This window comes from Poecilia reticulata, linkage group LG11 (assembly GCF_000633615.1).
Source record: "Poecilia reticulata strain Guanapo linkage group LG11, Guppy_female_1.0+MT, whole genome shotgun sequence".
Lineage (NCBI taxonomy): Eukaryota > Metazoa > Chordata > Actinopteri > Cyprinodontiformes > Poeciliidae > Poecilia > Poecilia reticulata.
Genome location: NC_024341.1, coordinates 27905193 through 27906270, shown reverse-complemented (window position 1 = coordinate 27906270; position 1078 = coordinate 27905193). Strand labels below are relative to the sequence as shown.

Sequence of the window (1078 nt, the reverse complement as noted above, 5' to 3'; positions counted from 1 at the left end):
CTCTCCTGATCCGTGTTAGCATGTTCTGCTAGCTCATCTATTTTTGTTCAGTCTCATCCTCACCGCCCGTAAATCCCGTTTCCCGCTGAGGTTTCTGTGCTTCCCGCCCGCAGCCACCAGAGGCACCGCGTCCATCGTGTCAGAGGTCATGATGTACGTGTCCATCATCGGGCTGCAGCTCTGGCTGGTGGTGGAGATGATCTACTGCTACAGGAAGATCGCTGCGGCCGGGGAGGAAGCGCTTCGAGAGGCGGCGTGAGTCCCACCATCCCTCCCTGCCTCCCGCTCGGACAGCTTTAACACGTTTTTGATTTAATTTAATCAGCTTGAAAGGTCACAAAAAGGTCGAACTGTGACGTCAGGTGGTAACCATGGTAACGAATCAGTTCTGATTGTTTAATAGGAGTATATAAGAAAACATTGTCTGTAAATCTGTTTTAGCTTCAACTGGTACAGAAGCAGTTAAAAAAACTCCCATTAATCACCTTTAATTTCCAGTTATTAATTAATTAATCGACAGATTTCTACAAATGATCAAACATCCACTAAAGGGGAAAAAAAAATCTTATTTAAAACATTATGTCAATTGTTAATTTGCTTTTTTTTTATGAATTTCTAATATTTTATGTAAAGAAAAACAAATTTTTTGTTAAATTTTGGGTGATTTTCTGCAAACTGTCCAGAGTTTATAGATTTTTTTCCATCAAACATGTCAGGAATAGTTTTGTGTTGAAACCCGGAAGCTCCGTTTCTCACCTGTTCTCCGGTTTTCCTGACGTCTCACGCTTCGTGTTTCTCCCGTTTCTCCTGCAGGAACGCTGAATATTTAGCGATAGCTTCGGAGAGCAAAGACAACTGTGCAGGTGTGCAGGTCGGAGAATAGCACAGGTGAGACGCCGAGCTGAAACATCATCCAACACAAAATGCATCATCATAACTGAACTAAATTCTGTTAGGAAGCTAAGTGTTTAGCTCACAGACTGAAGTTTTAGCTACAAAATGAATACATAAGTAGCCAATTATTTTCTTCAAAGCTATAATATTTAGGTCAAAGCTAAACATTTAGCTGATTTTCAAA

General features: G+C 41.1%; 1 protein-coding gene across 4 annotated transcripts in view; it reads left to right on the top strand.

Annotated features, from left to right (window-relative positions):
- The window catches only part of LOC103473034 (sodium channel subunit beta-1), a 12855-nt gene that overhangs the window by 8746 nt on the left and 3031 nt on the right, over nucleotides 1-1078 (top strand). For all 4 annotated transcript variants that reach the window (XM_017307447.1, XM_008422955.2, XM_017307446.1 and 1 more), the window contains 2 exons: nucleotides 114-255; nucleotides 814-888. In XM_017307447.1, the coding sequence (XP_017162936.1) occupies nucleotides 114-255; nucleotides 814-883 (212 nt within the window). In that variant the 3' untranslated portion in view covers nucleotides 884-888. The remainder of the gene's footprint in view (nucleotides 1-113; nucleotides 256-813; nucleotides 889-1078) is intronic.